Source organism: Mytilus edulis, chromosome 4 (assembly GCF_963676685.1).
Source record: "Mytilus edulis chromosome 4, xbMytEdul2.2, whole genome shotgun sequence".
Lineage (NCBI taxonomy): Eukaryota > Metazoa > Mollusca > Bivalvia > Mytilida > Mytilidae > Mytilus > Mytilus edulis.
The window spans coordinates 13,895,676-13,908,306 of NC_092347.1; the positions used below are offsets into that span (position 1 = coordinate 13,895,676).

The 12,631-nt window shown below is 32.6% G+C and overlaps 1 protein-coding gene across 2 annotated transcripts in view; it reads right to left on the reverse strand.

Moving 5' to 3' along the window:
• LOC139519021 (sacsin-like) overlaps positions 1-12,631 on the reverse strand; it is a 47,143-nt gene that overhangs the window by 20,049 nt on the left and 14,463 nt on the right. For both annotated transcript variants that reach the window (XM_071310732.1, XM_071310733.1), the window contains exons 3-5: positions 6,219-6,335; positions 5,476-5,623; positions 3,668-4,822 (exon numbers count right to left, since the gene is read on the reverse strand). In XM_071310732.1, coding sequence (XP_071166833.1) covers positions 3,668-4,822; positions 5,476-5,623; positions 6,219-6,335 — 1,420 coding nt within the window. The remainder of the gene's footprint in view (positions 1-3,667; positions 4,823-5,475; positions 5,624-6,218; positions 6,336-12,631) is intronic.

Sequence of the window (12,631 nt, forward strand, 5' to 3'; positions counted from 1 at the left end):
TAACATATTTCCTGAGATTCAGTTTGTTACCGTGTAATAACACGTTAGAACGAATGGAATGTAGAGTTACTTGTTTCCCTTATTATGAACAAACAAGAGGCTCCTTAGTTCTATTTCTGCCATGCTGGTTGGCAAGCAGGGTCTTCAGGCATTTCTTTTAAACAAAATACCCTCGTGATGATTTTGGCCAAATTTGATTACATTTGTCTCATTTGTTTTTGAGGAGAAGACTTTTGTAAAAGATAACAAATATTTACGAAAAATGGTTAAACATTGACTTTTAAGGGCAATAACTCCTTATGCGGTCAATTGACTACTTTGGTCATGTTGACTTATTTGAAGATCTTGCTTTGCTGCACATTATTGCAGTTTATCTCTTTCTATAATAATATTCAAGATAATAACCAAAACCGCAAAATGTCATTAAAATTTCCAATTCAGGGGCAGCAACCCAACAACGGGTTGTCTGATTCGTCTGAAATTTTCAGAACAGATAGAGCGTACATGTAACCTGTTGAACATTTTCATCTACTGTCAAATTTGCACTTTATGCGTAAGTTTCAGAGATTTAACAAATTAAACAAGAATGTGTCCATAGTACACGGATGCACCCCAATCGCATTATCATTTTCTATGTTCAGTGCACTGTGAAATAGGGGTCAGAACTCTAATTTGGCATTATAATTAGAAAGAGAATATCATAAGGATCATGTGTACTATGTTTCAAGTTGATTGGACTTCAACCTCATTAAAAACTACCTTGACCAAAAACTTTATCATGAAGCGGAACAGACAGACGGACAACGAACGAACGAACGGACGGACGAACGAACAGACGCACCGACTAGAAAACATACTGCCAATTAATGGGCCATAAAAACTGAATTTTACCCCTATGGTATACTTTTAGCCATGTCGGCGATGTTGGTTGGCTGGCAGGGTCATCGGACAAATTTCTTAAACTGGATATCTTAATGATGATTGTGATTAAGTTTGGTTAAAATTGTCTAAGTAGTTTCAGAGGAGAAGATTTTTGTAAGATTACAAAAGTTTACAATTTACTATAAAAGACAATAACTTCTTAAGGGGTCAATTGACCATTTTAGTCATGTTAACTTATTTGTAGATCTTACTTTGCTAAACATTATCGTTGTTTACAGTTTATATATATCTATAATAATATTCAAGGTAAAAACCAAAAACTGCAAAATTTCCTTAAAATTACAAATTCAGGAGCAGCAACCAACAAACGATTGTCCGATTTGTCTGAAAATTTTAGGGCAGATAGATCTTCACATGATAAGCAATTTAACAACATGTCAGATTTGCTCTACATGCTTTGGTTTCAGAAATATAAGCCAAAATCTGTTTTCAACCCCTATGTTAAATGTTTAGCCATGGCGGCCATCTTGGTTAGTTTGCCGGGTCATCGGACACATTTTTTTAAACTAGATACCCAAGAATGATTGTGGCCAAGTTTGGTTAAATTTGGCACAGTAGTTCCAGAGGAGAAGATTTTTGTAAAAGTTAACGGACCACGACGACGGACTACGGACGCCAAGTGATTAGAAAAGCTCACTTGTCTCTTTGGGCCAGGTGAGCTTAAGGAAGTACACCACTAATTCATGGTCCCATTACTTTCTATGTTAAATTCCTCCATTTCAACCAGGCACACCTCTTTCATTTTAAGTTCAAATAAAGTGGCAATCATTGCACGTCAAAGCAACACTTTATGGTGTCTTCTACTGAAAAAATCAACATACTTTACATGGCATATAAGAAAGAACTGGTTCCCAGAACTTCGGATGTACCAAAACAGGTACTTCAGATCTGACAAACAGACCAAATGTACCCTCTTTTCAAAATTTGCTGCAGTTTTTTAAATATTTAAAATTAAAAGTCCAAAAGTGTTCTACAATGATCACCAGTCCTTCAGCTTTCATTTGATGTCAAAACTACCTAAATATCCTACATATTTTGAAAGTTACACTCATGCGTAGGAACTATTTTGCGTTAAATATGTACTACTTTCTGGTATGTGCTTTCTGGCCGGGCCAGAATTAGTGGTGTTACACCTATAACAGAACCAAACTTGCTATATTGACTTGAGCATTACTTTATTTCATTCTATGACCTATTTCAAGCAATAAAAAACACATAAAGCTTTAGTCCAAATAGTATTTTACTAATTTAAAGCTCAAATTGGACTGGTAGTAATATTTGGGATATTCAAAGAAAACTGCAAAAGGATATTAGATTTTGGTCAATATACTTTTTTATTCTCAATATCATTGTTTTATCTATTAATATCTTTTAGGAAGGCTATGTGCTTACCAATAGTCATATTCTTATCAGAAGTTCTTCATTAAATAAAAATATATTAGTCCAAAGTTCAGACATAATTGAGAATATTGTCCCCCCTTTTTTCTTTAATTTGGAAAAAGGCATTTTTTTTGTATAAACCATACTTATGTGGTTAAACATAGATTATTAAGAGCAATTTATATATCCCTCAGCTAGATAACTTGCTTAACTGGTTCAAAATTGCATGTACAGTAAGATTTTGGAATTCTAATATTAGTATATACCATTTGCTTAGATTGTAAAAGGCTACCATAAGAAAAACAATAAAACTTAAAAATTCATAGGATTATTTGATCAAGAGCCTTTTTTGTACCATATACAAGTCATAATATACATGTTTTATTGATTTCAATCACAAATAATGCTAAAATATGAACTTGGAGTCAAGTCTTAACTGCATGCATGTTGTATGACCATAAAAGGCTAAACTACCTTAGTATGCCAATTTAAGAGCTGAAATTTCCCTTAAATAAAATTGTTAACCAAAAAAAGATGACTGAGCATGATTACTAACATCCAATTTGACTTGTTTTCATTGGAATAGGTACAACTTCTAAAATTTGGATTTCTGATGATTCTCTGTAATAGGAAGTACACCACTAACTCATGGTCCCATTACTTTCTATGTTAAATTCCTCCATTTCAACCAGGCACACCTCTTTCATTTTAAGTTCAAATAAAGTGGCAATCATTGCACGTCAAAGCAACACTTTATGGTGTCTTCTACTGAAAAAATCAACATACTTTACATGGCATATAAGAAAGAACTGGTTCCCAGAACTTCGGATGTACCAAAACAGGTACTTCAGATCTGACAAACAGACCAAATGTACCCTCTTTTCAAAATTTGCTGCAGTTTTTTAAATATTTAAAATTAAAAGTCCAAAAGTGTTCTACAATGATCACCAGTCCTTCAGCTTTCATTTGATGTCAAAACTACCTAAATATCCTACATATTTTGAAAGTTACACTCATGCGTAGGAACTATTTTGCGTTAAATATGTACTACTTTCTGGTATGTGCTTTCTGGCCGGGCCAGAATTAGTGGTGTTACACCTTAAAAAGTGTTACGGGGAGGATAAACTAATGCACAGATCAGAAAAGAAATGGTATCTACAATTCTATGCAATGCACATCAAAACAAAAAAGAAGCATTCGTCCCCTTTTCGAAAATGCTTGGTTCGCCAATAAAAAACATTATAAATAAGCATTAACAATATAAATGAAAATGTCGCAAATTAAAGATAAAAGATCGAACATTTTAAATACACGATATTTAGGATATCATTATGGAAAAACTTACCATCTGAAACCTCGCCCTCAAAAATTTGAAATACAGCTTCATCTGGACATATCCATTTCCCTCCACAGCTATTAGAGTATAAAAACGGTGTCTTCAGAAGTTCCTCGAAGAAAGGGTCAACTATAAGATCCCAGTGACTAGTAATATTTCTATGATCGGGTACTGATTTGTACATAAGTTGCAGTTGATCCGCGGCATTTCCATTTTTTTTGCAAGTTTGAATGAGGCCTTGAATAACTGCATGATAAACATCTGCTAAGACTTCAACAACTAGACGTTTGTTCCATCTGATTGATTTATCTATGTGAGCTTTATTACGTGTCTGGTCAGCAGTTGGCCATTTTACGTGTCGTCTATTTTGACTCAAAGCAAAATATCCGTTCACGTGAACAGGATATCCGGTCAAACTTTCATCTTCCAGTGGCAATGGCATCAAACAGAAAACATGTCCTTTAAAATTCTGATCTGTGTCCATCGGAACAGCTATGCTGACATATGGACTGTATGACAATGATTCATCTTTTGAAAGATCAGCCAGTTCTTTCGACACATTTCCTCCTTTCAGGCAATGTATGACAAACCAGCTTTGTTCCGTCATATCGCCTAATTCAGCTTTGGTTCCTATCGTTACATTAAAAGTCGTCATCATTGTCTCATCTGCAATATTTAGACCTACCGATTTCATATGACTGTGAAATTCTAATCTTCTTTCGCGAACTTGGTTGAGACAGTTATCTGTAATTCCAACAGTAAAGAAGGGTTCATCAGATGTATAAAATCCATCTTCATCTTTGAAGCATAGTTCTATCTTCTCAAGACATTTCAGAAATAAGAGTTCCACGGATGCCTCTGCTTGAAAAGCATTGAAGAGATCTAAAATCTTCTCTTTATCATACACATTATCTGACAAGTTGGTTTTCTGCTCCCTAAGAGGAAAACGGAATAGTGTGCCATCAAAATCCCCAGAATCTAGTGTTCCTTGGGAGAATCCAAACAACCCATCTAAGGCATTTAAACAGTAAGAAACGTCCAAGAGCTTCATGTATTTACATGTATGTAGTTTGTTCAATTTCATATTGATGCAGACTCGGGTAGAATTTTTCTGATGAGGGTCAAGAACTAGCAATGTATTGCCACTTATTATCATAGGATAATCTGTAAAATATAAATGAAAAGTGGTATAAAATACAGACGACCTCAGTAAATCAGTTTAGGAATATACCGAGAGCGGATTAAGATTATTGAAATTTATTTTTTATAGTCAGCAGTTGCATAATCATATTAACACATACACACATAAAGAAGACACAAAACTTAAGAAACACAAAAAAATACTAATATCAGGAAACAAACTGAGATTACCTATACACATTTGACCAAATTTAATGAAACTATAACATGTAGGTAGTTGTAAATTTTCTACAAACACATTAAGGATTCATTTATAACATACTAAACCGTATCTCCAAATTATAAAATGTCTAAAATATACAATTAACAATGCATGTGCTCGATAATATGTATCAATATTTCGTGTGTACTTCCGTCTAGACGCAATCAAATTAACCATTGAGGTGACCTCGAACATTGCCGACGGTTATATAACCCGATATCAGCATAAATATAGATATATAAATATATATGTAGAGAGCGAACTCGTGCAATTAGATTTCTTAATTAATATTATAGGTTAAAAATATATATTAACCATCGCTTTTACCAGTATCAGAATAAGTTTTTGTGGATCGAATCAGTCAATCAAATGGTTTACCTTTGTTTGATTTTCAATGTTAACATTCTTTTCCTACCTGTTATATGGAAGACCGACTTAAATCCTAGTCCAAAACGTCCAATTTTTACAGGATCAAATTCTTTAACACTGCTGTTAATCATCTGTATTCCTTCCCAGTCCTCTTTTGTAAAGTTAGCATTGTTATATACACACAATGCTGGACCCTGAAAATAGTCACAAATATTTAAACCGCTATCTTCTTATATAGAGAAACCCCAAGAGGGACTAGGGAATAGAATTATGATAACTCTTTGACTTCTTCCGACGGTCAGTAAAATCCTTGCCAAATTAACGACGAAAAAAGGTTGTTGAAAGGCTAGATTTCTATCCCTATCCAACTTACCCTCATATAATTCCCAGCACCTTCATCCTGGTCAATCCCTATCAAAGGTCATACTAATCTATTAGTAAGAGAATTATTGATTTCACGTTGATAATGATATATACACAAGAAGTTTTAATTAAGCCTGATGTTATATGTTCATATAAAACACATTCATCGTAGAATTAAAAAGTTTCTGCAGTTCGTTCCTGTCATAATAAACTATCAAAGTCGTAACAAACATACCGAATTAGCTGTATTTGACATTCTTTTCCATATTAACACTCTGACAGGACCCGTTTTTTGTTAAGTTAAAGATATATATATAATGCGATATTTAAAAATAGAGAGTCATAAAATATCATCAACCAATGTGTCATTCACATATGTAGGCAGATCACTATCCACAATTATTGTGGAGATGCTGTATAACAAACCTTGAAGTATTTCTTGAACCTTTTCCCTTTAGTTCCATCTTCAGTGTTTACAATTCTCTCATCAAACAGGATTTTCATCTGAGACGCCTCAGCATCTTCTGCATTCTGTATGATTTCCTAAAACATTTCAAGGAAGTTCGCTGCTCAATTTCAAAATAAATAGATTTTCATAACACTAGTATATATTGATAAGGGATTAATTGAGGAATCAAAAAAGCAAAAAAAAATAAAGGGGTCAATGTGCTTGTTTTCGAGATATTAGCCATTGGAAATTTGGCGGAAAATCTTCTCTCTTGATTTATAGCTTTATCATTGACCAGTTAAAGTTCTCAAACACTATTAAAAAATAAATTAGATTTTATAAGACTCATACAAATGGCTTATAATTATACATGTAAAAGATTTACAAAAAGAAAAATGGGGGTCCATGGGCAAAATTTTTTAAGGCATTCAAATGGATAAAACCAGGGGATTTCGAAAATCTGACAAAAAAGACCAACACATGACAAGCAAACATCCTTAAGTATTGATTTCAAGAAACTGTCAACAGTTTTCATTGATCAATTGTAGTTTACTTTTCTAAATTGTGACTTTGATGGAGAGTTGTCTCATTGGCACTCATACCACATCTTCTTATAACTATTCATTCTTGTATTTCAAGTCAGCTTAGATAAACCTGGCCTTCTCTTCTCTATTTTACGAATGCACAATTTTTTCTATCTTCAGTTCGTACATTTATATGCAATAAAGCAGATTTTAAGTTGCCAGTTGTGACAGACGGATATAGTTATTGTAAATAAACAGCTGCGCCATGAGCGCATAATACGCCCTTCGTATTGTGCGAGAAGGTGGCACGGTAGTATTTCCTGGCCCATAAGGGATAATGATAGCCTTTTTAGAATTTTCACCACTTTCTAACACTGCAAAAAATTCTACATTCACAGTTAACTGAAGTACTTTCATTTTACTATTCAGAAATGAATTTGAATATGTATCATGACCGTTTACTTTTTTTGCTATTTTTAAAAACCTAAGGCCACTAGTACTTTTAGGTATTTTATGGTGCAGTGAATACAAAATTAAAAAAAATTCTCAAAAATTCATTTTCATCTGTATGTAAAATTATTTCATATTTTTCTACACCTGATTCATCCCTCAGTTTGGGAAAGTATGTTCAGTTGATACTGTATTTTTTGTCCAATCACACTGTTTAGATACATTTACCTAAGTAGGGTACACAAAAGAGCAACCTAAATTCTGGAATGCAAATACTACCGTGCCACCTTAACCAAGACATAACAAACTTGAAACCAGTCATGACACCTATGATTCATAGACTTCTTACTTTGGAACATATTACAATAAAGAATACTAGTCTGCACTCATTTCTTACCCAAAAAAATGAAACATTACATCCCTACCCCATCTGGCAGATTTTCACTTTTTTTTCATTTTACCATTTTTACTTAAGGAGTGAACAAAACCCAAATATAGTATGTTTCAAATCAACACAGAAGTCAAACGTGGTGATTCAGGAGGAATTATTGGATTGCCAACTATGTTTATGGTTAATCTGACTAAAAGAAACAGTTTAAGCACCAAATCATGAAAACTGATATTAAAGTCCATTCCACATTTTACAGCATGCCTTATATTACTTTAAACATTTCCAGATTATGAGGGCAATACAACAAGAGTCTTTAGATTGCAGTTAACTATTATTCCAACATCTGTTTGACAATACATGTACTAGAATACATCTCTAAGTTGACTGTTTGTCTATTTCTCATGTATGCATAAAGTTAAATTATGTCCCCTTACATAATCAATTTGCCTTTATTGTGCTTTTCACTGTCAGAAAATATTAACAACTAATGGTATTTGCATGGAAAATGAATAAACCATTTAATCTTACTGATATAGCATCATAAATACATTCTTTGTCAAAAATAATGTCTAGTTAATGTACAGAAACCCCTATTTCTATCTCTTTTTCAGACCAATATGAGAGATAAATGACTAAGTAAGAACCCCTTAACCACTTACTGGTTCCCCAAAAGCTCCTTCTGGTGTCATTTTACATTAGAACTACAAATTAAACCTCAAGAAAACTAGTATAGCTGTACTTGTGTTGAAAAAAATAAGAAATTATGCAATTTATTTATTTCGGTGAAATTAATAGGATGTACATGCAACGAAGAATGTCGCGTCTCAAATTTCAGTGGTTGCACATGTGTCAGACACTGCGAAAAGTTAAAGCGAGCATTTATAATTAAAAATATTTTGCAAGTTACATAAAAATAATGAAGTTCTACTTTCTAGGTAAATTTTTACATTATTACCTACACATCAGCCAAAATTTGCTGAATCAGCAATTTTTACTCTCAGGGGTGGAATTTAAGGCTTGTTTTTATCATAGTTGCTCTTAATCAACTTTTTATTGATAAACTTACAAATTGCATGGGTAAAAAAAGTTCCTTTATTGATTTAGTGTAAAAATATATATCCCCCTTAACCAAGACATAACAAACTTGAAACCAGTCATGACACCTATGATTCATAGACTTCTTACTTTGGAACATATTACAATAAAGAATACTAGTCTGCACTCATTTCTTACCCAAAAAAATGAAACATTACATCCCTACCCCATCTGGCAGATTTTCACTTTTTTTTCATTTTACCATTTTTACTTAAGGAGTGAACAAAACCCAAATATAGTATGTTTCAAATCAACACAGAAGTCAAACGTGGTGATTCAGGAGGAATTATTGGATTGCCAACTATGTTTATGGTTAATCTGACTAAAAGAAACAGTTTAAGCACCAAATCATGAAAACTGATATTAAAGTCCATTCCACATTTTACAGCATGCCTTATATTACTTTAAACATTTCCAGATTATGAGGGCAATACAACAAGAGTCTTTAGATTGCAGTTAACTATTATTCCAACATCTGTTTGACAATACATGTACTAGAATACATCTCTAAGTTGACTGTTTGTCTATTTCTCATGTATGCATAAAGTTAAATTATGTCCCCTTACATAATCAATTTGCCTTTATTGTGCTTTTCACTGTCAGAAAATATTAACAACTAATGGTATTTGCATGGAAAATGAATAAACCATTTAATCTTACTGATATAGCATCATAAATACATTCTTTGTCAAAAATAATGTCTAGTTAATGTACAGAAACCCCTATTTCTATCTCTTTTTCAGACCAATATGAGAGATAAATGACTAAGTAAGAACCCCTTAACCACTTACTGGTTCCCCAAAAGCTCCTTCTGGTGTCATTTTACATTAGAACTACAAATTAAACCTCAAGAAAACTAGTATAGCTGTACTTGTGTTGAAAAAAATAAGAAATTATGCAATTTATTTATTTCGGTGAAATTAATAGGATGTACATGCAACGAAGAATGTCGCGTCTCAAATTTCAGTGGTTGCACATGTGTCAGACACTGCGAAAAGTTAAAGCGAGCATTTATAATTAAAAATATTTTGCAAGTTACATAAAAATAATGAAGTTCTACTTTCTAGGTAAATTTTTACATTATTACCTACACATCAGCCAAAATTTGCTGAATCAGCAATTTTTACTCTCAGGGGTGGAATTTAAGGCTTGTTTTTATCATAGTTGCTCTTAATCAACTTTTTATTGATAAACTTACAAATTGCATGGGTAAAAAAAGTTCCTTTATTGATTTAGTGTAAAAATATATATCCCCCTTAAGGTGGCACGGTAGTATTTCCTGGCCCATAAGGGATAATGATAGCCTTTTTAGAATTTTCACCACTTTCTAACACTGCAAAAAATTCTACATTCACAGTTAACTGAAGTACTTTCATTTTACTATTCAGAAATGAATTTGAATATGTATCATGACCGTTTACTTTTTTTGCTATTTTTAAAAACCTAAGGCCACTAGTACTTTTAGGTATTTTATGGTGCAGTGAATACAAAATTAAAAAAAATTCTCAAAAATTCATTTTCATCTGTATGTAAAATTATTTCATATTTTTCTACACCTGATTCATCCCTCAGTTTGGGAAAGTATGTTCAGTTGATACTGTATTTTTTGTCCAATCACACTGTTTAGATACATTTACCTAAGTAGGGTACACAAAAGAGCAACCTAAATTCTGGAATGCAAATACTACCGTGCCACCTTAACCAAGACATAACAAACTTGAAACCAGTCATGACACCTATGATTCATAGACTTCTTACTTTGGAACATATTACAATAAAGAATACTAGTCTGCACTCATTTCTTACCCAAAAAAATGAAACATTACATCCCTACCCCATCTGGCAGATTTTCACTTTTTTTTCATTTTACCATTTTTACTTAAGGAGTGAACAAAACCCAAATATAGTATGTTTCAAATCAACACAGAAGTCAAACGTGGTGATTCAGGAGGAATTATTGGATTGCCAACTATGTTTATGGTTAATCTGACTAAAAGAAACAGTTTAAGCACCAAATCATGAAAACTGATATTAAAGTCCATTCCACATTTTACAGCATGCCTTATATTACTTTAAACATTTCCAGATTATGAGGGCAATACAACAAGAGTCTTTAGATTGCAGTTAACTATTATTCCAACATCTGTTTGACAATACATGTACTAGAATACATCTCTAAGTTGACTGTTTGTCTATTTCTCATGTATGCATAAAGTTAAATTATGTCCCCTTACATAATCAATTTGCCTTTATTGTGCTTTTCACTGTCAGAAAATATTAACAACTAATGGTATTTGCATGGAAAATGAATAAACCATTTAATCTTACTGATATAGCATCATAAATACATTCTTTGTCAAAAATAATGTCTAGTTAATGTACAGAAACCCCTATTTCTATCTCTTTTTCAGACCAATATGAGAGATAAATGACTAAGTAAGAACCCCTTAACCACTTACTGGTTCCCCAAAAGCTCCTTCTGGTGTCATTTTACATTAGAACTACAAATTAAACCTCAAGAAAACTAGTATAGCTGTACTTGTGTTGAAAAAAATAAGAAATTATGCAATTTATTTATTTCGGTGAAATTAATAGGATGTACATGCAACGAAGAATGTCGCGTCTCAAATTTCAGTGGTTGCACATGTGTCAGACACTGCGAAAAGTTAAAGCGAGCATTTATAATTAAAAATATTTTGCAAGTTACATAAAAATAATGAAGTTCTACTTTCTAGGTAAATTTTTACATTATTACCTACACATCAGCCAAAATTTGCTGAATCAGCAATTTTTACTCTCAGGGGTGGAATTTAAGGCTTGTTTTTATCATAGTTGCTCTTAATCAACTTTTTATTGATAAACTTACAAATTGCATGGGTAAAAAAAGTTCCTTTATTGATTTAGTGTAAAAATATATATCCCCCTTAACCAAGACATAACAAACTTGAAACCAGTCATGACACCTATGATTCATAGACTTCTTACTTTGGAACATATTACAATAAAGAATACTAGTCTGCACTCATTTCTTACCCAAAAAAATGAAACATTACATCCCTACCCCATCTGGCAGATTTTCACTTTTTTTTCATTTTACCATTTTTACTTAAGGAGTGAACAAAACCCAAATATAGTATGTTTCAAATCAACACAGAAGTCAAACGTGGTGATTCAGGAGGAATTATTGGATTGCCAACTATGTTTATGGTTAATCTGACTAAAAGAAACAGTTTAAGCACCAAATCATGAAAACTGATATTAAAGTCCATTCCACATTTTACAGCATGCCTTATATTACTTTAAACATTTCCAGATTATGAGGGCAATACAACAAGAGTCTTTAGATTGCAGTTAACTATTATTCCAACATCTGTTTGACAATACATGTACTAGAATACATCTCTAAGTTGACTGTTTGTCTATTTCTCATGTATGCATAAAGTTAAATTATGTCCCCTTACATAATCAATTTGCCTTTATTGTGCTTTTCACTGTCAGAAAATATTAACAACTAATGGTATTTGCATGGAAAATGAATAAACCATTTAATCTTACTGATATAGCATCATAAATACATTCTTTGTCAAAAATAATGTCTAGTTAATGTACAGAAACCCCTATTTCTATCTCTTTTTCAGACCAATATGAGAGATAAATGACTAAGTAAGAACCCCTTAACCACTTACTGGTTCCCCAAAAGCTCCTTCTGGTGTCATTTTACATTAGAACTACAAATTAAACCTCAAGAAAACTAGTATAGCTGTACTTGTGTTGAAAAAAATAAGAAATTATGCAATTTATTTATTTCGGTGAAATTAATAGGATGTACATGCAACGAAGAATGTCGCGTCTCAAATTTCAGTGGTTGCACATGTGTCAGACACTGCGAAAAGTTAAAGCGAGCATTTATAATTAAAAATATTTTGCAAGT